This window comes from Salmo trutta, chromosome 19 (genome assembly GCF_901001165.1).
Source record: "Salmo trutta chromosome 19, fSalTru1.1, whole genome shotgun sequence".
Taxonomy (NCBI): Eukaryota; Metazoa; Chordata; class Actinopteri; order Salmoniformes; family Salmonidae; genus Salmo; species Salmo trutta.
The window spans coordinates 26,649,232-26,671,098 of NC_042975.1; the positions used below are offsets into that span (position 1 = coordinate 26,649,232).

Consider the following 21,867-nt stretch of genomic DNA (forward strand, 5'->3'; position numbering starts at 1 on the left):
TCGTTTTATATAAGAAGTTTTATGCTAGCTAGCAACTTACCTTGGCTTCTTGCAGCCCTCACGTAACAGGTAGTCAGGCTGCCATGCAGGCTCCTCGTGCAGTGCAATGTAAGGCAGGTGGTTAGAGCGTTGGCCTAGTAACCGGAAGGTGGCAAAAACAAATCCCCGAATACCCCCTGAACAAGGCAGTTAACCCCCCATGCCTAGGCCGTCATTGAAAATAAGAATGTGTTCTTAATCTGACTTGCCTAGTTAAATAGAGGTGTAAAAAAATCAGCAAATCGGTGGCCAAAAATACCGATTACCGATTGATATGAACTTAACCAGTTATGACTAGGGGGCAGTATTTTCACGGCCGGATAAAAAACGTGCCCGATTTAATCTGATTATTACTCCTGCCCAGAAACTAGAATATGCATATAATTATTAGCTTTGAATAGAAAACACTCCAAAGTTTCTAAAACTGTTTGAATGGTGTCTGTGAGTATAACAGAACTCATTTGGCAGGCCAAAACCTGAGAAGATTCCAAACAGGAAGTACCCTGTCTGACCATTTCTTGGCCTTCTTGATTATCTCTATCCAATACAGGGGATCTCTGCTGTTACGTGTGTGTGGTTGCTAATTTCTGTATTACCAAATGAGGAGAGACAAACTTCACACACACCAGTCAGAGTTTATACTTAAACTACAATTTTAATTATAAGAGCTTTGCAGTAGCAGTTGACTTTCAACGATTCACCATTTCTAATGACCCGTTGAGTGTTGAACACAATGACTTCTGAGATCTTTATAGTAAGATCCAACCCCTTTTGACATGACAAATCACAGATAGTTAGGAACGGTTCACAAAGAAAGACTGTTTACTTTAGAGAGGAGTATCCACAGCTAGATAACATTCACTATAAATTATCGTTCAGTTTGATCCCTAATGACGAGGTTCTAATCTCGTCCCTGGTACTTCATAGAACAAAAACACCATTTCATCCAATGGCATATATCAATTGTCAACTCTAAATACTCCCATCTCAAGCAAACCCCCTCTTGACCCCACTCCTGGACAGGCTCACTGGGGTGAGTGAGCCTCTAGGCCATATACTACCACAGGATAAGTGTGAGATCTAAGAGACCATGGTCCCAGACACTGCCATAAACCTCCCCACAATAAGGCAAAAGGAGGGTGTGACTTACTCACAGACATTGTGGAGACAAGTCATTGGTTCCCCAGTAATCACGCCATCCCTTCACATGGTTTAAGCATAGGTAAAGAGACATTCACATATGAAGACAATATTTCATTCTGTCCTCTCTTGCTGATATTCTGCAGAGCAACAGAGACAAGTAAAAGACAAGTCTGACCTCTTCCCCTCTCTGGGCCCCAAGTGTCTGAGCCCCAGCTAAGGGAAATGTGTAACTGAAACATTCCAGAGTCAAAGGACACTTTCTAATGACAAGTATCTCACATAAGCATATTATACTAATAAAACATTTTAATTATCTATGTTACCCAACTAATTCTGATTCATCCCCCACACGTGACACTTCCTACGGCTCCCATGGGCTCAAAGCTGAATCGTGGCTTTGCAGGCCCTGGTTGAAAAACATTAGCGCGTTTGGATAGTGGCCGGTCAGAGTACTATGAGACTAAGGCTCGTGCACGAGTCGACTCCATGTTTACTTTCTCTCTTTCTTTGAACGAACACCACCACTCCCGGTCGGAATATTATCGCTTTTTTACGAGAAAAATGGCATAAAAATTGATTTTTAAACAGCGGTTGACATGCTTCGAAGTACGGTAATGGAATATTTAGATTTTTTTTGTCACGAAATGCGTCGTGCTCGTAACCCTCCTTTACCATTCGGCTAGTGTCTTGAACGCACGAACAAAACGCCGCTGTTTGGATATAACTATGGCTTATTTGGGACCAAACCAACATTTGTTATTGAAGTAGAAGTCCTGGGAGTGCATTCTGACAAAGAACAGCAAAGGTAATAACATTTTTCTTATAGTAAATCTGACTTTGGTAAGGGCTAAACTTGGTGGGTGTCTAAATAGCTAGCCGTGATGGCTGGGCTATCTACTGAGAATATTGCAAAATGTGCTTTCACCGAAAAGCTATTTTAAAATCGGACATATCGAGTGCATAGAGGAGTTCTGTATCTATAATTCTTAAAATAATTATGTTTTTTGTGAACGTTTATCGTGAGTAATTTAGTAAATTCACCGGAAGTTTGCGGGGGGTATGCTAGTTCTGAACGTCACATGCTAATGAAAAAAGCTGGTTTTTGATATAAATATGAACTTGATTGAACAAAACATGCATGTATTGTATAACATAATGTCCTAGGGGTGTCATCTGATGAAGATCATCAAAGGTTAGTGCTGCATTTAGCTGTGGTTTGGATTTATGTGACATTATATGCTAGCTTGAAAAATGGGTGTCTGATTATTTCTGGCTGGGTACTCTGCTGACATAATCTAATGTTTTGCTTTCGTTGTAAAGCCTTTCTGAAATCGGACAGTGTGGTTAGATAAAGGAGAGTCTTGTCTTAAATGCTGTAAAATAGTCATATGTTTGAGAAATTAAAGTAATAGCATTTCTAAGGTATTTGAATATCGCGCCACAGGATTCAACTGGCTGTTACGTAGGTGGGACGATTTGGTGCCACATACCCTAGAGAGGTTAATACAGGTAACGAGTGGAGGACAGAGGAGCCTCTTAAAGAAGTTACAGGTCTGTGAGAGCCAGAAATCTTGCTTGTTTGTAGTTGACCAAATACTTATTTTCCACCATAATTTGCAAATAATTTCATAAAAAATCCTACAATGTGATTTTCTGGATTTTTTTCCCCTCATTTTCTGTCATAGTTGACGTGTACCTATGATGAAAATTACAGGCCTCATCTTTTTAAGTGGGAGAACTTGCACAATTGGTGGCTGACTAAATACTTTTTTGCCCCACTAACTCAAATATTCAATTAAATGGTGGTCAATATTGAGAGCTGGAGGAGTTGTGTTTTGTGCTGTAATGCATTGGAGCAGGCTTTCCCCCTAGCTGGGAATGGAATGTTTGAAATCGAACTAAATATGATATTGATATTTTCCACTGGCTCTGTGTCTGGGTCTTCTCAAGGTCAAAGTCTTAATCACAGCTCTGTGTCGCACAATGAACGTATCCAAATAGTGTCCACTCATACTCACATACAGTCGACCACACTCTTCACAAGCCTCTGTGCACTTGTTGTCCCAGTTCAGCCTCTCTAGGAATGTGCAGCTGCTCTCTTTCTCTCTCAAACACTCTCTCTTTCCAGTCGCTGGGTTCTGGCTGCATAAGAACAAAGGTACTAATGCAGATTTTCTGAGTCAAAGGTGGCAGACCCTGAATCAACAAGCTGTCCTTTTTCCTCTACATGCCCTGTGTTCAGAGACCCTCTGATTTTTAAAGAGCAGACCAGTTATGAGTCTCCTTTTAGCACTGATCAGCACATTAGAGCAGACTGGATGTCTTTCCTCTAAATATGTGGTCAATAACTGATGCAGACCACTTTTTTTGGCACAATGTGGACTGTCAGTGTGCTATGGTTAAACTACAGTGCTTTCAGAAGGAATTTAAAATGGATCAAATGTATATATTTTTTTGTCACTGGCCTACACAGAGTACCCCATAATGTCAAAGTGTAATTGTTTTTCGAAGCTTTTACAAATTAAATTAAAAGGAAAAGCTTTAATGTCTTGAGTCAAGTATTCAACCCCTTTTTGTTATGGCAAGCCTAAAGAGTAAAAATGTGCTTAAGTTGCATGGACTCACTCTGTGTGCAATAATAGTGTTTAACATGATTTTTGAATGACTACCTCATCCCTGTACCCCACACATACAGATAATTGTAAGGTCCTCCAGTTGAGCAGTGAATTTCAAACACAAAGACCAGGGAGGTTTTCCAATGCATCGCAAAGAAGGGAATATATTTGCAGATGGGTCAAGAAAAAAAGCATACGTTGAATACCACTTTTGATCATGGTAAAGTTATTAATTCCACTTTGGATGGTGTATCACTACAAAGATAGACGAGTCCTTCCTAACTCTGTTGCCTTCCTCTCGAAGGAAACTGCTCAGGAATTTCATCATGAGGCCAATTTTTAACTTCAAAACAGTTGGAGTTTAATGGCTGTGACGGGGGAGAACTGAGGATGGAGCAACATTGTAGTTACCCCACAATATTAACCTAATTCACAGAGTGAAAAGAAGGAAGCCTGTACAGAATGAATAAATATTCCAAAACATGCATCCTGTTTGCAATAAGGCACTAAGGGAAAAACTGCAAAAAATGTGGCAAAGCAAATAACTTTTTGTCCTGAATACAAAGTGTTATGTTTGGGGCAAATGCAACACATTACTGAGTACTGCTCACCATGTTTTCAAGCATAGGGGTGGCTGCATCATGTTTTGGGTATGCTTGTAATCGGTAAGGACTGGCAATATTTTACAGGATAAAAAAATAAACTGAATGGAGCTAAGCACAGGCAAAAACCTTCAGTAAAACCTGGTTGGTTAAGTGTGCCTTGAATTCTAAATAAAATCAGACTGTGTCACCAGCAAAGCACCCCCACACCATAACACCACCTCCTCCATGCTTCATGGTGGGAAATACACATGTGGAGATCATCCATTCACCTCACAAAGACACGGTGGTTGGAACTAAAAATCTCAAATTTAGACTCATCAGACCAAAGGACAGATTTCCACCGGTCTAATGTCCATTGCTCGTGTTTCTTGGCCCAAGCAAGTCTCTTCTTGGCCTTTAGTGGTTTCTTTTGTAGCAATTCGACCATGAAGGCCTGATTTCACGCAGTCTCTTTTGAACAGTAGATGTTGAGATGTATCTGTTACTTGAACTCTGAAGCATTTATTTGGGCTGCAATTTGAGGCTGGTAACTCTAATGAACTTATCCTCTGTAGCAGAGGTAACTCTGGGTATTCCATTCCTGTGGCGGTCCTTATGAGAGCCAGTTCATCATAGCGCTTGATGGTTTTTCCGACTGCACTTAAACTTTTGAAGTTCTTAATGTTCCGCATTGACTTACCTTCATGTCTTAAAGTAATGATGGACTGTTGTTTCTCTTTGCTTATTTGAGCTGTTCTTGCCATAATATGGACTTGGTATTTTTCCAAATAGGGCTGTCTTCTGTATACCTCCCCTACCTTGTCACAACACAACTGATTGGCTCAAAGGCATTAAGAAGGAAAGAAATTCCTCAAAATAACTTAACAATGCTGGTGTGTTAATTGAAATGCATTCCAGGTGACTACCTCATGAAGCTAGTTGAGAGAATGCAAAGCTGTCAAGGCAAAGGGTGGCTATTTTGAAGAATTTCAAATATAAAATATATTTTGATTTAACACTTTTTTTTTTGTTGTTGTTGTGGTAACTACATGATTCCATATGTGTTATTTCATAGTTTTGATGTCTTCACTATTATTCTACAATGTAGAAAATAGTAAAAATAAAACCCTTGAATGAGTTTTAAAACCTTTTGACCAATAGTGTAATTCTGCATTTCGTTTTCTATGTCTCAACATGTTTTCACTTCGTCATTGTGAGAGTGGATGGGGGGGGGGGGGCAACAATTGAATACAATTTGAATTCAGGCTGTAACAACAGTGAAATAAGTCAAGGGGTATGAATACTTTCTAAAGGCACTGTAGGTATGAGAATTGCGAAATTATTAATTTGATCAAACTACCCATGTGTAGGCCTATTCATACTTATAAAGTCACATATGTAGGCCTCATTTTGCAAATTCCCCTCACAGTATAAATAGGCTATACTTGCACAAATACCTTTTCTGCAAGTACTGTTGAGGCCTGTAAGTTAGGATGTGTTTCCGTACACAATCGTGATCTTATGTGTTTCCTTATGGCTCCCTCATGTTTTCTGCAGGCGTCTGTGTGAGCACCAGTATGGTAACTCCCCGCGGGTGCGTATCAATGGCCATGTGGCGGCCCGCTTCCCCTTCATCCCTCTGCCCCTAGACTACATCCTGCCAGAGCTGCTGAAGAACGCCATGAGGTACCAAAACACTTTCCTTCTCCTAACCAATAAATACTTGTTCATCACCAAACAGAGATCTCACAAATGTAATCAAACCAACATTGAGTTTCAGACATGGTGTAGCCAACATTGACACCTCAGTCGATTAAATATTAATTAGTGTGCCGTCCGTCACCTGCCAGTCCCCAAGCCATCGTAACGGACTTTTAGAATGATCTATGACAATGGTCTGTAATAACTTGGCCAGCAGTGTTTTTCTCATTTGGGAACATTGTATAGCCTCTGACTGGTTGTGTGTTCATAGCATTTTTTTTTTTGTGAATCCCATAGTGCTGCAATGTATACTGTATGTATATATATATTTGTGTGTATATATATGTGTGTATGTATATATATATATATATATATATATATATATATGTGTGTGTGTGTGTGTGTGTGTGTGTGTGTGTGTGTGTGTGTGTATATATATATATATATATATATATATATGTATGTGTGTGTGTGTGTGTGTGTGTGTGTGTGTATATGTGTGTGTGTATTTGTATGGGTGTATGTGACCTATTTTCCCCCCCCTCCCGTTTCCCTGCTTTCCCCCCTGTCTACCGCCTTTTATCTTGAAGTTCTTGGCTCAGCTGAAACTAAGTCAAATGCATGTTAAGGGATACTTCAGGATTTTGGCTTTTTTAAATTTTTTATTTATCGACTTCACCAGAGTCAGATTAACTTGTGGATACCATTTTTATGTCTGTGTCCAGTATGAAGGAAGTTGGAGTTAGCACTGGCTCCCGAAACTTAACTAGCAGATACCAATAGACTTCCAGTCAATGCGCTAACGCTAGTAAGCGATTGCGCTAATGCAAAGACATAAAAATGGTATCCACGATTTTCATCTGTCTCTGGGGGGAAAAAATCCCTTGTAAACCTTTCATGCTATTTGACTTTCCTTGGCTGTGACTGCATCTGTGCTTCCAGCTAATTTATGATCTGTGAATGGAAACATGAGGATCTATTCAATGTATAGGCCTAGTTGCGCTTACGTGGCACATTACAGGTCTTGCCCTGCCGGGTAGCCTACATTTTGTGACGTGTGCTTTCTTGAAGCACAAATCGTTGTCTATTGTCTTAAATAGCAAGTCTTCCACTTCTCTTAAATCATTATGATAAAACCGTATTGAGAGAAGCTTTTTGTACTCCATCATGAACAAAAGTTGGGAATTTCATTTTATCAGGAAATGTTGATTGGCCACAACTTCAACCACATAGCTAGCACTTTTTTGTTTTTGATTTTTTTTGCATTGACATTTCTGGTGTATATGTGGCAGCCATTTAACAATAAACCATCCTCTGGGCCAAAAACGATGGACCGGTTACAGACCTTTCAGGTCAGAGGCCACAATGGCCCTCCAAAAGCAATATTTTTTTTTGGGGGGGGGGGGGTTGAGTTAACCCCACGGGTAACTCAAGCCCCCTAGAACTCACTACCCATCTACCCCACTGTCCTTTTCTCACCATGGCAGTGACCTGACTGTACAGACCCCGTCTTTCTTCTAGAACATTGTGTCCTTGGCAGAAGGTCTTGGCCCAAACCCCACTACATTCCTTCTGGACTAATAGGGGTGAATCTGAACTGTGAATGCGAAAGGGACACTGTTGGTGGTGTTGCATAGCCAGAGCAAGCGCCCTTGAGAATTTAAGTTAGTCTGTGGTTGTTCCCCGGTAGTTTTAAATAGCTTATTTCCCTTATGACAACTTATCTGACAGGACATCAGACTCCACGGTAGCCATTTTATGACTATACATAACTAAATCCCTAGTTTGACCTCTCCTCTAATGAAGTATTAAGCAGTGTGCTACTGCTCTTGTAGTTATGTTGTTTTAGCTAACATTCCACTCTGTCACAGGCTACTGATCTTGGCGATCAAATGTTGCCCTGGCACTCTAACTTGTGAGAGGGATGCTAGATTGTGTGTTAGCAGACGGATGTGTTTTCAAATAAGATTCTAATCAGCCATTAAATCCAATGAGGAACGTTTTCTATTCTTGGAGCTCTTTCTCAGATGTTGCGGTTAGCAGACAAACCATTCACTATGACTAATGTTCCTCGTTCCCATAAGACTGTTTCAGGGTGCGTGATCATTACACAAGTGTCATCTATCAGTGAATCCCTCAACAATCCTGTTAACAGATTCTGTGTCAGGTTACGTTGAAGGACCACAGAGGCTAATATTCTCACTCTGCCTGCCCTTGACCTCCCCTCTACCTGTGTCCCCACAGGGCCACCATGGAAAGCCACCTCGACACGCCTTATAATGTACCTGATGTTGGAGTCACCATCGCCAACAACGACGTAGACTTTGTCATCAGGTGAGTGGGTTACCTTTGGCACACTAAGTTGGGACCTTTTACCTCTATCTACTCAAAAGACTCCTTTTTAAAAACATTAAATAATTAGGAGGCCCATACTCTGGGCTTAATCGTTTAAATGGGAAACCTGACAACTCATCAGGGGAAGTGTTTCTAAGCTGCACGCTTATCGGGCCCAGTGGTCACCATGGGAACGGGTTCCGGACCACGTTGGAAGTACCGTCAGACTTCTTCTACTCTAGTGCCGTGTTTAAGAACCTTTAAATGGATGTTGACACTGATTCTAGTATCCTGTTGACTAATGTCCAATCGATGGAAAATTAACTTTGAACTCTGAGCAAAGCTTTAATCACAGCATTCCCTGATGTCCCTCTGTGTCTTTTTACTGAGATGTGGATGGACAATACACTCGACTCTGCTATTCAACCAGTCAACTTCTCCATATTCCGAATGGCGGCTTCTGGTAAGGTGGGGTGGGGCTTTGTTTCCACAAACCTTTCCTGGTGTACCGAAGTTGTAAACATTGAGCTCCTGTTCACCCGATCTGGAGTTTCTGATGCTAAAAAACCCTGGATGAATGGCTATCTGTACAATGTTGAACCCGTACTGCAGCATTCAATGTTAGCAGAACGAACCCAGATGACTTTGTGGTGCTCGATGCGTAGAAAGCAAGCAGGTACGGGCTCTGCAAATCCATTGGGGACACAAATAGACCGACTTAAACTTGAATTGATCAACAACTCCGACTCGCATGTGGCAAGGATTCAGACTATTACAGACTACAAATGAAAATCCAGCTATGTGGTGCCTACCAATGCCTCCCTCCCAGATGAGTTTAATACATTCTATGCTCACTTCCAAGCCATTCAGGAAGACTCTCGCTGCTCCGGATGACCAGGTGCTTTCACTCTCTGAGGCTGACTTGAGGGAAAACTCTAAAGAGTGAATACTCACAAAGCTGCCGGCCCAGAGGGCATCCCCTCAATGTGTGCTGACCAGCTTGCAAGCGTTTTCTCTGAGATCTGCACCCTGGGACTGCAATAGTGTCACAAGTTAAGTTCCTCCGCATCACTGAAGACTTGTCATGGACCACCACTCTTGTCTAGAGGGCGCAACAGCGTCGTCTACTTAGGTGGCTGACGAAATTAGGCATGCCGCCCCGGGTCCTCTCCAAATACTACCTCTGCACCATCGAGAGCGTCCTGACCGGTTGCATCACGGCCTGGTACGGGAATTGCTCCGTCCACGACCGCAAGGCCCTTCAGCAGGTGGTGAAGACGGCACAGTACTTTTTAATCTAAACTTTTTTTAAATTTAACTAGGAAAGTCAGTTAAGAACAAATTCCTATTTACAATGACGTCCTACTGGTGGGTTAACTGCCTTGTTCAGGGGCTGAACGACAGATCTTTACCTTGTCAGCTCTGGGATTCGATCCACCAACCTTTTGGTTACTGGCCCAATGCTCTAACCACTAGGTGACCGTGCTCCCATTCATTAAGTACATATACTTGAAACGGTGCCTGAGGGAGGCTTGCAGCATCAAGGACCCCACACACCCCAGCCACGAGATGTTCGCTTCCTTAGTCGGGCAGACGGTATCGGCACATGAGGTCTGATACCAACAGGCTCAGAGACAGTTTCTATCTACAAGCCATCAGACTGCTGAACACAAACTGGACTGACCACCTGCTCTGATTCTCCGCACCTTAGCACACATGCGCACACACCCATACAGACCTACACACACATACATACACTACCGTTCAAATGTTTGGGGTCACTTAGAAATGTCCTTGTTTTTGAAAGAAAAGCTTCTTTTTTTTCTTCATTAAAATAACATCAAATTGATCAGAAATACAGTGACATTTTTAATGTTGTAAATTACTATTGTAACTGGAAACGGCAGATTTTAAAAAATGGATATCTACATAGGCGTACAGAGGCCAATTATCAGCAACCATCACTCCTGTGTTCCAATGGCACGTTGTTAGCTAATTCAAGTTTATCATTTTAAAAGGCTAATTGATCATTAGAAAACCCTTTTGCAAATATATTAGCATAGCTGAAAATTGTTGTCCTGATTTTAAAGAGGCAATAAAACTGGTCTTCTTTAGACTAGTTGAGTATCTGGAGCATCAGTATTTGTGGGTTCAATTACAGGCTCAAAATGGCCAGAAACAAAGCACTTCTAAAACTCGTCAGTCTATTCTTGTTCTGAGAAATGAAGGCTATTCCATGCGAGAAACTGAAGATCTCGTACAACGCTGTGTACTACTCCCTTCACAGAACAGCGCAAACTGGCTCTAACCAGAATAGAAAGAGTGGGAGCCCCGGTGCACAACTGAGCAAGAGGACAAGTACATTAGTGTCTAGTTTGAGAAACAGACGCCTCACAAGTCCTCAACTGGCAGCTTAATTAAATAGTACCCGCAAAACACCAGTCTCAACGTCAACAGTGAAGAGGTGACTCTGAGATGCTGGCTTCTCAAATCCAAATTTATTTGTCACATACACATGGTTAGCAGGTGTTAATGCAAGTGTAGCGAAATGCTTGTGTTTCTAGTTGCGACCATGCAGTAATATCTAACAAGTAATCTAACAATTTCACAACAACTACCTTATACACACAAGTATAAAGGAATGAGTACGAATATGTATATATAAATGAGTGATGGCCGAACGGCATAGGCAAGATGCAGTAGATGGTATAGAGTACAGTATATACATATGAGATGAGCAATGTAGGGTATGAGAACATTATATAAAGTGGCTAGTGATTAATTACATCAGATGGCAAGATGCAGTAGACGGTATAGCATACAGTATATACATAAGAGATGAGTAATGTAGGGTAAGTAAACATTATGTAATATAAAGTGGCTAGTGATAAATTGATTACATCAATTTTACCATTAATAAAGTGGTTGGAGTTGAGTCAGTATGTTGGCAGCAGCCACTTAATGTTAGTGATGGCTGTTTAACAGACTGATGGCCTTGAGATAGAAGCTGTTTTTCGGTCCCTGCTTTGATGCACATGTACTGACGTCGCCTTCTGGATGTTAGCGGGGTGAACAGGCAGTGGCTCGGGTGGTTGCTATCCTTGATGATCTTTTTGGCCTTCCTGTGACATCGGGTGGTGTAGGTGTCCTGGAGGGCAGGTAGTTTGCACCCGGTGATGCGTTGTGCAGACCTCACTACCCTCTGGAGAGCCTTCCGGTTATGGGCGGAGCAGCTGCCGTACCAGGCAGTGATACAGCCCGACAGGATGCTCTCAATTGTGCATCTGTAAAAGTTTGAGTGTTTTTGGTAACAAGCCGAATTTCTTCAGCCTCCTGAGGTTGCTGCGCCTTCTTCACCACGCTGTCTGTGTGGGTGGACCATTTCAGTTTGTCCGTGATGTGTACGTCGAGGAACTTAACTCTCCACCTTCTCCACTACTGTCCCGTCAATGTAGATAGGGGGCTGTTCCCTCTGCTGTTTCCTGAAGTCCACGATCATCTCCTTTGTTTTGTTGACATTGAGTGTGAGGTTATTTTCCTGACACCACACTCCGAGGGCCCTCACCTCCTCCCTGTAGGCCGTCTCGTCGTTGTTGGTAATCAAGCCTACCACTGTAGTGTCGTCTGCAAACTTGATGATTGAGTTGGAGGTGTGCATGGCCACGCAGTCATGGGTGAACAGGGAGTACAGTGGAGGGCTGAGAACGCACCCTTGTGGGGACCCAGTGTTGAAGATCAGTGGGGTGGAGATGTTGTTACCTACCCTCACCACCTGGGGGCGGCCCGTCAGGAAGTCCAGGACCCAGTTGCACAGGGCGGGGTCGAGACCCAGGGTCTCGAGCTTAATGACGAGTTTGGAGGGTACTATGGTGTTAAATGCTGAGCTGTAATCGATGAACAGCATTCTGACATAGGTATTCCTCTTGTCCAGATGGGTTAGGGCAGTGTGATGGCGATAGCGTCGTCTGTGGACCTATTGTGGCAGTAAGCAAATTGGAGTGGGTCTAGGGTGTCAGGTAGGGTGGAGGTGATATGGTCCTTGACTAGTCTCTCAAAGCACTTCATGATGACGGAATTGAGTGCTACAGGGCGGTAGTCATTTAGCTCAGTTACCTTAACTTTCTTGGGAACAGGAACAATGGTGGCCCTCTTGAAGCATGTGGGGACAGCAGACTGGGATAAGGTTTGATTATGTCTGTAAACACAGAGGCAGAGTTCTTCTGTCCTCTATCCAGTGTCTGTTATTTTGCCCATCTTAATCTTTTATTTTCTTTGGCCAGTATGGGAGAGCTTTTTCTTTTCAACTCTGCTTAGAAGGCCAGCATCCCGGAGTCGACGTTTCAGAAGAAAGTTCTTTGTTTCTGGCCATTTTGAGCCTGTAATCAAACCCACAAACGCTGATGCTCCAGATACTCAGCTAGTCTAAAGAAGGCCAGTTGTATTGCTTCTTTAATCAGCACAACATAATTGCAAAAGGGTTTTCTAATGATCAATTAGCCGTTTTTAAAATGTTAAACTTGGATTAGCTAACACAACGTGCCATTGGAACACAGGAGTGATGGTTGCTGATAATTTATATTACAATTATCAGCAATGTAGATAGGCATTCCCTGTGGCTCAGTTGGTAGAGCATGGTGTGTGCAACACCAGGGTTGTGGGTTCGATTCCCACGGGGGGCCAGTACAAAAACAAATGCATGAAATGAAATGTATGCATTCATTACTGTAAGTCGCTCTGGATAAGAGCGTCTGCTAAATGACTTAAATGTAAATGAAACAAAAGAAAATCAGCTACAATAGTCATTTACAACATTAACAATGTGTACACTGCATTTCTGATCCATTTGATGTTATTTTAATGTACAAAAAAAAGCTTTTCTTTTAAAAACAAGGACATTTTTAAGTGACCCCAAACTTTTGAATGGTAGTGTATAAACATATACAGTCATGCTACACATACACAACTGCTGCTACCAGAATCTTATTATACTGCCAAATGTTTACACCTGACCCCTATCCGCCCCTTATTTACTTCATGTTCGTATTTTATTATTTCTAATTGTTGCATTGTCAACGGAACCTACAAGTAAGCATTTTGTTGGACGATGTATGCCATGCGTATCCTATACATACAACTTGAAACTGAGCCTAAAATGTTTGACCACCACAGATTGCAGAACAGGTCAGTGTATTAAGTACTTTTGTACTCTAGTAATTCCCAAATGTAGTTACATAAGGTGGGCATATAGGAGAATGCAAGGCCAAAGGATGATACTGGCTTTCGACTAAGTCGTTTTGATTAGTCAGTTTGCCATTGACCACCATTGAATGGGATGAAAATAATTGCAATCACCAGAAAATGCCAGATATGTAATCCTTTATACTGTAAATGTCTGCTCTTTGTCTTCAGTTGACCTACTTTTGAAGAAATGTTCAGCATCATACTACTGTGTCAGGGATAGCCAACAAGTGTTCATTTTCACAGTTAATGTTAGCTGGTTGTGTAAGCCTGGGCTATCCTCCCATCTTTGTCAGGATCTCAGACCGTGGCGGCGGAATCCCCCACAGGATCCTGGACAAGGTGACAGACTACCATTACAGCACAGCTGAAGAGAGCAACCAAGACCCTCGCATGAACAACCTCTTCAACACCATGACCAACAGCGGCCCTCAGTCCGGCCCCATGCACGGGTGAGTAAGACTGGGATACCCACTGTTTCCTGCATCGGTTCTTACACTCATAATGCAGGGTTGAATTGACTTCTTGTGTGCCATGGAATGCCAATGTAAAACGGTCAATGACACACACTTCCATTCCACTGATTCCATTCCTCTGTTTACAAAGCAAGTGACAAATACAATTAAATTTGTTCACATGGGTTTACTTCATCTTATGAATTATTGAGACTTGTTGGAGAATGGATATGTAAGTAAAAACAGTTTGTATGAGCTGTTCTTTGCTAGGAAGTAGTCATGGAGATGACACCTACGAAATACGTCCTTAGTGCAATTATTTATCTTGCGACTGCATGAGGGTAATGTTTACATCTGCGTTTAGCATCCCCAAACAATGTATACACCTTTTGCTTTCTCTAGGAGGTCCTTGCTCATTGCAATGCAAAATAAAGATAGAATCAATTCACATTAATTGTGCCAGTTTTCAAAACTCCAGAATATTAATGTATGAGAAACTCTGTGTACCCGTCAGGTTTGGCTTCGGGCTGCCCACCTCCCGGGCGTACGCCGAGTACCTGGGTGGCTCCCTGTCCATCCAGTCCATGCAGGGCATCGGCACCGATGTCTACCTGCGCCTGCGCCACATAGACGGCAAGGGAGAGAGCTTCCGCGTCTAAGATCACTTGCTGCTTAGCCCTGGAGACCAAGGGGAGGGGTGGCGATACAGGGAGCACAGAGACATTTCCACCAAGGGGCTCAGCCATTTCAACATTAGCCTGTGCTAGTCTACAGTGATAAGTTGCCAGTCGGCTCATCACAACTCACTTCTACAAGTTTCCTTTTTTCGCCGCAAGACTTTTAACGGGCTAAGATGGTGGCCGAGTTGGCGGTTTGGCGCTCACCTTTTTTTGTTTTGTGTTTCCCTTTATCGCCCATCTCTTCAGCATCGTAAGGGTTTTTTGACTCTTGAGCATACAGGTCATAAACAGAGCATGCATGGTGGTTAGTGTTGATGTTACTGTGGTAGAAAGGAAAAGGGGAAAAAAAAACTTCTGCCTTAAAGAAGTTAATTTGGTCTGCCTGCAAGTTACTGGTGTTGCATATAGCCTCTGCAAATATAAAGAGACTAAAGAAGCAGGGAAGAGAGGGGTCTCATTTAACACACTCCAGTGGCTATTATTGAAGTTTAGATGAAGCTTCCCTCAAAGACCTCTTGAATCGCCTGTGGAGGACACCATGGAGGAAATTGGCAAAACACCAGTCGAACTACGCTCATGAATTGATTTGCAGAAAGAACTGTTAAGTTAACTCTTGCTTCAGTGCCATTTTGTCAAGCGCTTAGGCAAGGTCAAGAGTAGATGTTCAGTTGCCTTACTGTGTGTGTGATGCTGGTCCCTATGACGACATGTTAACTTAACCATTACCACTGCTCAATATCATCTTTATCTGTAATGCAATTTCACACTCGTTAGTCTATCTAATATAGAATGTTGAAAAACGTTTAATTTTTAGTTGGGGGGGGGGGCTCATTTTTTGCTGTGTCATTATAATACCTAAAGTTTAAATATAAAAAAAAAAAACTTGCTTCCAATACACCGAAAGAAGTAATGTTTTTATTAATGTTTTTGCTTATTTATCTGCAGAGAAAGTGTTAAATAAGTCAATATTTCATCAATTAAAAAAACTTTCTTTGTTTGAAGGCATTTGTTACTGAACACATTCCGAGAAGGGTCATTAAGTTTGATCAAACTTTTGAAACCTTACTTTGAGTATGGTGGACATTTTTAATGTGCATGAATTATCCAGATATATAACTTTTTAGGTATGTGGTCTGGCATAAGAATGCTGGGAATTGGCAAGTAAATCCTTTAAAAGTATATACATCAGTGAGGAACATTCGCAATGTTTCACCTCGCTAAATATACCTCTGGTGATTAACAGACGTTCCCTGTGATTTTAAAGTTTTGGGATTGGACTAGGTAGAGAATATTAGGCTCTTTCTAGCATGATAATTCCTATTGGCTAGACTTCAGTCACCTCAGGAATGATGTGCCCTGTCCAAATCTGCCCCCTGCTTGCAAAAGAGATGAAGCCTGACAAAAATCTGCAAAATAGATCGGTTTTTACTGCTAATACAAGTCATAACTCTATCTATAATTTAATGCTCGTTTTACATCATTGTCAACTTTTTGGGCAGGGGGTGACTTTTCTGGAAACATACTTGTCATATAGGTTTTGTGGTCTTTTTTTGTTATTAACACTGTTTTATGGTCATGAAATGAAGGCTTACACACCCATATTATTATTTCCTTCTCCTTTAATACATTGCCAAATTATGGAGTGGGGTTACTAGCAGTCTGCACTGGCATAGATTACTTTGTCTGATTGGTTGATGTCTGTCTATTTTAACATTGTCATTGTAAACTTTTCTTGGGCATTATTAAAATCTATTCATGGGTGGAATTGGAAGTTTGTCTGTGTGAAAGGGAAAGAGATTAATTGAAAGAGTGACTTTCCGGTTGAGTTGTATGTTTTACGGTTGTAATAATTTTGTTATTCAAACTGTTTTTACTAGCACCTGCATAGCCAGCCTCCTCCTTTTGACAGAACCATTTTGAATTCAATCAAATTGGCGACTGTGTCCAAACTGAATTAGGTCAGCAATACCTTGAGAACCAGCGCCAGCCCACATACTGAAAACCTACTGATTTATCAAACTTTAATCCAGAGCAATTACAATTATTGTAATTCATAGATTGAGTAGAAAACACATGTAACCTGTAGTCACATTTATTGTATGTGAGGATCACAATTTGGGTTATTGTGGTTAGTTGAAACTCCTTATTGTTTATATGGCTCCACTTTGTTAATTGTAGCCATATTCTCATCATGGGATGCAGATGTCACGTGACCAGAATGCTCCGTACGGTGAAGGAAAGATAGCAGTGAAGTCTCTCAGCAAGTTACCGTACTGCAAGGGGTTCATCACCCTTAATATTCACCGAAGTACGTCAAGGTTTGTGGTTCCATTAATACGTCAAATGACGTCTTGACAAAAAGGTCATGTCAATCGTGTAGCTGTCTACTGAGCTTGCCCATAACATCGCCAACGCGATGCTAGCCAGAGTGCCAGGAAGTCGCATCGGCTTTTATTTTCTAAGTAGCCGTAGCGAAACTTTGGATTGATGGACGCTGGAATGACTAAGGAAATACACATTTTATGATGACACTTGGTTGCATTTATTTTCCTTTTGAGGCGACTTGTTTGCTAGCTAGTTGACATTCCACGCTTGGTTGATTATTGTTTACTAACCAGGTAACGTTAGTTAACCAGCTAACGTAAGCGCGAGATATTTACCTAGCCTGCTGGCTTGAAAAAAAAAAATGTAGCTCCTACATTGCACAACGCTGTCGATTGGATACATTCATACGTTTTTTTGAGAAACATTGACATTTTGATTTAGCAAAAAAACTTAATTGACTGAGGGATGCTAATGATACTGTAATTATCGCTCAAACTATTCTGTTACTTTGACTGGAGTAGAACGCTAGCCAGGGACGTCATTTGGCAGGATCCCAGAGTAGAATGCACAAAATTAATTAGCTATTCATAATTTCACCAAATTGTAAATAATTTACTGACGTAGGCATCAAGGTCGTATCCGGTTGAATTTTCCTGACAAGGATGTAGCCATATCTACACTCAAATTTTAACGCAACATGTAAAATGTGCCGTTTTGTCACAATGCCACATGTCTCAAGTTTTGCGGTAGCGTGCAATTGGCATGCTAACTGCAGGATTGTCTACCAGAGAATTGAACGTTAATTTGTCTTCCATAAGCTGCCTCGTTTCGAGAATTTGGCAGTTCGTCCAACCGGCCGTACAACCACGAGTAACCACGCCAGCCCAGGATTTCCACAAATCGGGCTGCTTAACCGGTGGGATCGTCTGAGACCAGCCACCTGGACAGCTGATGAAACTGGGTTTGCACAACGGAAGAATTTATGCTCAACTCTCAGGGAAGCTTATCTGCATGTTCCTCGGCCTAACCAGGGTCTTGACCTGACTGCAGTTAGGCTTTGTAAACGACTTCAGTGGACAAATGCTCACCTTCTATGTGCGCTCTTCAAGGATGAATCCCGGTTTCAATTTCACCAGGCAGATGGTGTCATGTGGGCAAGCGGTTTGCTGATGTCAACGTTGTGAGCAGGACCCCATGGTGGGGTTATGGTATGGGTAGGCATAAGCTACAGACAATGAACGCAATTTGAATGCACAGAGATACAATGACGAGAGCCTAAGGCCCATTGTCGTGCCATTCATCCACCACCATCACCTCTTGTTTCAGCATGTGACATGGGGCCATGCATTGTCAAGGCCCTGTACTCAATTCCTGGAAGCTTAAAATGTCCCAGTTTGTACATGGCCTGCATACACACTAGACATGTCACCCGTTGAGCACGTTTGGGATGCACTGGATCGACGTCTACGACAGTGCGTTCCAGTTTCCACCAATATCCAGCAAGGTCACACAGCCATTAAAGAGGAGTGGGACAACATTACACAAGCCAGATCATCTCTGTACAAAGGAAATGTGTCACGCTGAATGAGGCAAATGGTGGTCACCAGATACTGACTGGTTTTCTGATCCACACCCCAACTTACATATATATTTTTTTTAAGGTATCTGTGACCAACCGATGCGTATCTGTATTCCCAGTCATGTGAAATCCATAGATTAGAGCCTAATGAGTTTATTTAAATAGACTGATTTCCTCATATGAACTGTAACTCAGTCAAATCTTTTAAATTGTTGCATGTTGCGTTTTATATTTTGGTTCAGTGTATGACTAAAAAGAGAAGACGTTTTACAATCGGAGTTCTTTATCTCTAGTATGTTATAGTACAGTGGTTCCGAACCTTTTTTGCTTACTGTACCATCTACTGAATTTTGCTCTGCCTGTAGTACCCCCCCCCCCCCACCACCACGTGCATTTTACCAGTAATCCTATGGTCTTCAGTGCCCCCTGTGAATAGGCCAACTACCACCAGGGGTCCTAGTACCCATGGTTGGGAACCACTATTCTAGTATATATGTCGAACACTGGAGTTAAATTCTTAGCTAACAAGGATGTAATCCTGGCACTTGTTGCTACAGCTGGTATTATGGCACAATCAATACTTTCAAGCACTCACTGCTAAGTATTTATTTATTTTTGCTCTCAACTGTCGATAGGTGATGAAAGCCACTCATAAAACAAGCGAAGCCCAGCCATGTGAGTAGCCTAGGTTCAGATATGTCTCAAGAATTCAGCTATAATGTTACAATGTTGGACCACACTGTCAAATTGGCCCACCGATGATAAACATGAAATCTGGGAAAATCTAAAATCATTCTCTTTTTGTGTTATTTCCTTTAACATTTTCATCCCTTCTTGTCCGCTAGTTGCCATGAGCAGTGAGCTGAATGTGCCCATGGGCTCCCCAGCCCTGGGGGGCTTTGAGCGGATGCCGGAGGGTGGAGGGATGGACTACAGGGACTGGGTGCGCCGCAGTTACCTGGAGCTGGTCACCTCCAACCACCACTCTGTGCAGGCCCTGTCTTGGAGGAAGCTCTACTTGAGCCGGGCCAAACTGAAAGCCTCCAGCCGCACCTCTGCCCTGCTCTCTGGCTTCGCTATGGTGAGTCACCCCACTTTTTTCAAAGATAATAGTAGGGCGAATCCCTTCAAAGTTGTTTTTAAACTCAATTTCCCTGGCAGCCTGTACACTGTATCCCTGGAGACAGACATTTTTCTGATAAACCTAGAGGGGGGAAAAACGCCCTCACTCCCCTGCTGCTATTAATAGCATTTTAACCAGTCTGAAAATCAAGTTGCTTTCCTTCTCACTGTGGACTGTGATAGTGATGGTGTTATGTGTTGTGCTAGGTGGCAATGGTGGAGGTACAGTTGGAGATCCAGTACAACTACCCGCGAATGCTCCTCATTGCCTTTAGCGTGTGTACTACGGTGCTGGTGGCCGTGCACCTGCTCGCCCTGCTCATCAGCACCTGCATCCTACCCAACGTGGAGGCAGTCAGCAATATCCACAACCTCAACTCAGTCAGCGAGTCACCCCACGAGCGCATGCACCACTACATCGAGCTGGCCTGGGGCTTCTCCACTGCCCTGGGTATCCTGCTTTTCCTGGCAGAGGTAGTGCTGCTCTGCTGGATCAAGTTCCTGCCCGTGGACTCTAGTTCCGCCAACCAGGTGGAGGTGGCTGCCGCAGAGCTGGCACTATCCAAGTTGAACTGTAGCGGCCCCGCCCTGCCACCCAAGCCCACCCCTCCGCCAGGGCACAGTGGCTGGCAGGCAGCCCTGGCCTCCACCATCATCATGGTGCCGGTGGGGGTTATCTTTGTGGTATTCACCATCCACTTCTACCGCTCGCTGGTGAGCCACAAGACAGAGCGCCACCACCAGGAGATCGAGGAACTGCACAAAATTAAGGTGCTGCTGGACGGGTGCGAGAGAGGCATACAGGCAGTGTGATCTCTAGCTCTTCTCTCTATGCTCTTCCTGTCCACTGTCAATGCCTTCTCACATTGTTGAGAAGCACCAAAATTCCACTGATTAAGTGGGAGGATTAAGGATTTCCTTTTCCCCTATTTATCAAGCACCCTTTCCTATTCAGCCTCTAGCCTGTTCATTGTTAATGTCTTCCTTAAAGTTTTTTTGGCAGAGAGCCCCGAAACTCCACTTAATATGTCGGAAATTTAAGGAATTCTCAGCTCTACTAAATTATGGAGGTCAAAGTTCATAGTATGTTTGTTTGATTTGGAAAATAGTATCTTGTCTCTGTGAGAGATGTAGGATCTGATGTATTGATTTTATTTTAAAATATTATTTTAAGGGCTATTTTGTTAGTTGTTGATTTGTGCCATCTCCACATTTCATGAAGGAAGTGGTGTCAACCCTCACATGTGCTTACCTTGTTCTCACAAGGCTGTTATTGTTGTCAGGCTGTGATCAACACTGAGACCAGAGTTGTAAGCAGATGCAGGTGGAAACAATAGTCCATTTATTTTTGAAGGTGTTCATGCTGCACCAAACAGTGTGTAATGTACACTGAACAAAAAATATAAACACAACATGCAACAATTTCAGTTACAATTCATAAAAGGAAATCAGTCAATTGAAATAAATGAATTAGGCCCAAATCTATGGATTTCACATGACTGGGAATACGGAGATGCATCTGTTGGTCACATATATGCATAGAGTTGATCGGGTTGTTGATTGTTGCCTGTGTAATGTTTTCTCACTCTTCAATGGCTGTGTGAAGTTGCTGGATATTGGCAGGAACTGGAACACTTATACGTCGATCCATAGCATCCCGAACATGCTCAATGGGTGACACGTCTGAGTATGTAGGCCAAGGAAGAGCTGGGACATTTTCAGCTTCCAGGAATTGTGCACAGGTCCGTGTGGCATGGAGCCATGCATTATCATGCTGAAACATGAGGTGATGGCGGTGAATGAATGGCAAGACAATGGGCCTCAGGATCTCTGTGCATTGAAATTGCCATTGATAAAATGCAGTTGTGTTTGACGTCCGTAGCTTATGCCTGCCCATACCATAACCCCACCGCCACCATGGGGCTCTGTTCACTACGTTGACATAAGCAAAGCGCTTGCCCACATGATGCCATACACTGTCTGCCATCTGCCCGGTAAAGTTGAAACCAGGATTCATCCGTGAAGAGCACACTTCTCCAGTGTACCAGTGGC

The 21,867-nt window shown here is 42.6% G+C and overlaps 2 protein-coding genes across 5 annotated transcripts in view; both read left to right on the forward strand.

Annotated features, from left to right (window-relative positions):
- Positions 1 to 16,554, forward strand: part of bckdk (branched chain ketoacid dehydrogenase kinase) — a 39,909-nt gene extending 23,355 nt beyond the window's left edge. The window contains exons 8-11 of the mRNA XM_029700276.1: positions 5,939 to 6,067; positions 8,327 to 8,416; positions 13,951 to 14,106; positions 14,624 to 16,554. Coding sequence (XP_029556136.1) covers positions 5,939 to 6,067; positions 8,327 to 8,416; positions 13,951 to 14,106; positions 14,624 to 14,768 — 520 coding nt within the window. The 3' untranslated portion in view covers positions 14,769 to 16,554. The remainder of the gene's footprint in view (positions 1 to 5,938; positions 6,068 to 8,326; positions 8,417 to 13,950; positions 14,107 to 14,623) is intronic.
- A 74-nt stretch (positions 16,555 to 16,628) lies between these two features.
- orai2 (ORAI calcium release-activated calcium modulator 2) lies at positions 16,629 to 20,992 on the forward strand. 4 transcript variants are annotated; one of them, XM_029700278.1, is made up of 4 exons: positions 17,005 to 17,107; positions 19,329 to 19,368; positions 19,539 to 19,774; positions 20,023 to 20,992. In XM_029700278.1, exons 2-4 carry the CDS (start codon positions 19,332 to 19,334, stop codon positions 20,626 to 20,628), a joined length of 879 nt encoding a protein of 292 aa, XP_029556138.1. In that variant the 5' UTR covers positions 17,005 to 17,107; positions 19,329 to 19,331; the 3' UTR covers positions 20,629 to 20,992. The 4 variants fall into 4 exon arrangements, with proteins under 4 accessions (XP_029556137.1, XP_029556138.1, XP_029556140.1 ...); XM_029700279.1 differs by having other exon boundaries at positions 17,014 to 17,097; XM_029700277.1 differs by lacking the exon at positions 19,329 to 19,368 and having other exon boundaries at positions 16,629 to 17,097.
- The last annotated feature ends 875 nt before the right edge of the window (positions 20,993 to 21,867 follow it).

Excerpts from the sequence above, each read along its gene's own strand:
- orai2 (XM_029700277.1), top strand. The coding sequence starts at position 16,986 with ATGCAGATGTCACGTGACCAGAATGCTCCGTACGGTGAAGGAAAGATA. Across the intron at positions 17,098-19,538 it reads CACCCTTAATATTCACCGAA|TTGCCATGAGCAGTGAGCTG; the intron begins GTACGTCAAGGT and ends CTTGTCCGCTAG. Across the intron at positions 19,775-20,022 it reads TGCTCTCTGGCTTCGCTATG|GTGGCAATGGTGGAGGTACA; the intron begins GTGAGTCACCCC and ends GTGTTGTGCTAG.